Raw genomic sequence first — 2,528 nt, 5'->3', positions numbered from 1 at the left:
TGGCGCTGTGATGAACATCATAGCAAATACACAAATCTGAATGGCTGTTTAAATCATTTAAACACGATTCAGAAACAGAAAGTATGCAGCTGCTTTGTTTACAGGGTTTCCGGGGTAATGGCTGCATTTAAACAAATTTATTATTATTATTATTATTATTATTATTATTATTATTATTATTATTATTATTATTATTATTATTATTATTATTATTATTATTATTATTATTATTATTATTATTATTATTATTATTATTATTATTATTATTATTATTATTATTATTATTATTATTATTATTATTATTATTATTATTATTATTATTATTATTATTATTATTTCTGCAGTTTAGCGCCATCTGCTGTCAGAGAGTGAAAGTGCGCTTTCATCCAGAGCGTCTCTCACATGTTCCGCCATGTGCTTCACGTCCGCGCTTGTTTACATCAGAGTGCGCACACGTCTTTCATGCAGCGTACAGCGGTGTTGTGCATTTTGACCAGTTGATGGGAAAAGTAATTTTAAAATGCATTCAAAATTCGGAATAATTTGTAATATATAATTATTCACGGTATTTAGAAGTGCCCACGATAACAAAACCGTGCATATTCATTACCGTGATATATCGCATTACCGAATACCGGCACAAGTCTAAACACACATCATCACACATTCCCAACAGGAGCCCCAGCATGTAACTAGCATCCAGCTGGAGTTCTCAGTGTGTTCAAAGGATAATGTTGCAGAGTTCTATTAAAAACGTGGAGGTGTGAGCCACAGTCATGTGAGTGAACAGAGAGACACTGGAAAGAGGTCACATTGACACCACATGAACACAAACGCACTCCACATGCTTTCAAACTCAGGATTGTCGACTACACAAACACCGAAAGCCACATTTTAGAGTTTTATACACAATGCTCACATACTTTCTGTGAATATCAGATGGCTTGAGTACACTTGTAAATAACTGTGTTTGGTTTTTGCTTTTGTTCATTTTTGTTTTGTTTTGTTTGGGGTGAAATATCCCTTTAATTACAATTGACAACTTTCTGCAGAGAATTATTGAAACACCGTGCCAGCTCCTGTAAATAATATGTTCTAGCTTGTCTGTAATAATCAAATTCATCATTTGATCGTCCTTCTTTCCCACTGTTCCCTCCTGCTGTGTGAAGCTATTTAAAACTGCATCAGGATGAATCATACAATTTAAACTTTATGATTTGTATGTAAATGTAAAGATCCCAATTCTGCAGTCACATTTTTAAGCACAATAATAGATTGCATTATGCCACCGTAGATTGCATTAGGTCTCCACAGATCCTGAAGCAGTTTTAACTTCCTCTGTGAGTTCCTAAGTGTGTTTATGGTGTTGTGTACTGATGTTTGTCTCTCCTCTATTGCTCTCCCCAGTTCATTTCCCTGGTAAATGTATGTCTCACACCAGCTCCACATACACAGTCACAACCTGCAGGATCCTGCACCCTACAGATGAACTCACCAGAGTCACACCCAGGTAAAAACTGTGTGGTCTTTCCATAATACTGTCTTAACAACTTGTTAGTATACATTATTTTATGGATCATTTCAGACATTTTTGGCTAGCACACAGTCAGAAATAGGTGCAAAAATTGTACTATTGGTACTATTATGAACCTTTTGGGGGTAAATAAGGTACAGAGTTGTCCCTTTGGTGGTACTGCCCCAAGATGTTGTACACTTAAAGGTACAATTTTTGCACTTTTTTTGTGAGAATGTAGGTGAAAAATAAGGGGGGGGCGGAAACAATGGTCAGGCAAAAATTGAGCAAGAATTCTAGTCCTTTATGAAATCTGGGGCTTCCAAATGAGGGCACATAAAAAGAACAAAGCAGGGAGAAGCAACCTTTGGAACCATAATACAACAAATGGGACACCCTATGGTTTATTGTACAGTCTTAATTCTGTATTAAGGGTTCCAGACAAATAGCTTGTCTCTATAGCAACCATACTGTACAGCTGTGTAAGATGATGCTGTAGATGATGAGGCGGCTCTCTATCATGTAGTTCTGGTGGCGGGCTTAGAGCAGACTCACTGAGCAGGGCCCCCTGGGGGTGAGGATGAATAGCATGACTAGCCTAGTACTGATTAAACCTTGTGTCATGGGAGTGTGCTATTCTCTAGCCAAACACAAACCACTCTAATATTCTAACTGGATGTATTGTAAGAATGTTTCTCAACCTAACACCAGAACCTTTTTTCTGGGAGACTTTAAGCATTATGACATAACCAATTTATGTGTAAATAACACAAACTGTGTATGAATCTGTGATTATGTCTGTGGGTGTATTGTAAATTATTGTAAAGCAGAGTGCATTAAAGAACAGAATGATAACAGAGCCATGATGTCTAATCAAATAATGTAACAATATATAAATCCCGTGAGGTTTGATGTCAACAGGCTGTTAATCTATAATCAAAAGAATTTGTATCCAAAATGATAATGAATGAATGCTATTGAATTTAATATATTAGCTTACTTTTTTTTTTTTTTT

General features: G+C 35.8%; 1 protein-coding gene across 3 annotated transcripts in view; it reads left to right on the top strand.

The window, feature by feature from the left end:
• The window catches only part of LOC107704104 (trafficking kinesin-binding protein 1-like), a 47,694-nt gene that overhangs the window by 43,659 nt on the left and 1,507 nt on the right, over positions 1–2,528 (top strand). For all 3 annotated transcript variants that reach the window (XM_016506956.1, XM_016506959.1, XM_016506958.1), the window contains one exon: positions 1,408–1,510. In XM_016506956.1, the coding sequence (XP_016362442.1) occupies positions 1,408–1,510 (103 nt within the window). The remainder of the gene's footprint in view (positions 1–1,407; positions 1,511–2,528) is intronic.

The sequence above is a fragment of the Sinocyclocheilus anshuiensis genome, unplaced genomic scaffold (assembly GCF_001515605.1).
Source record: "Sinocyclocheilus anshuiensis isolate Anshui unplaced genomic scaffold, SAMN03320099.WGS_v1.1 scaffold1272, whole genome shotgun sequence".
NCBI lineage: Eukaryota > Metazoa > Chordata > Actinopteri > Cypriniformes > Cyprinidae > Sinocyclocheilus > Sinocyclocheilus anshuiensis.
This window is presented reverse-complemented; position numbering and strand designations above follow the sequence as displayed.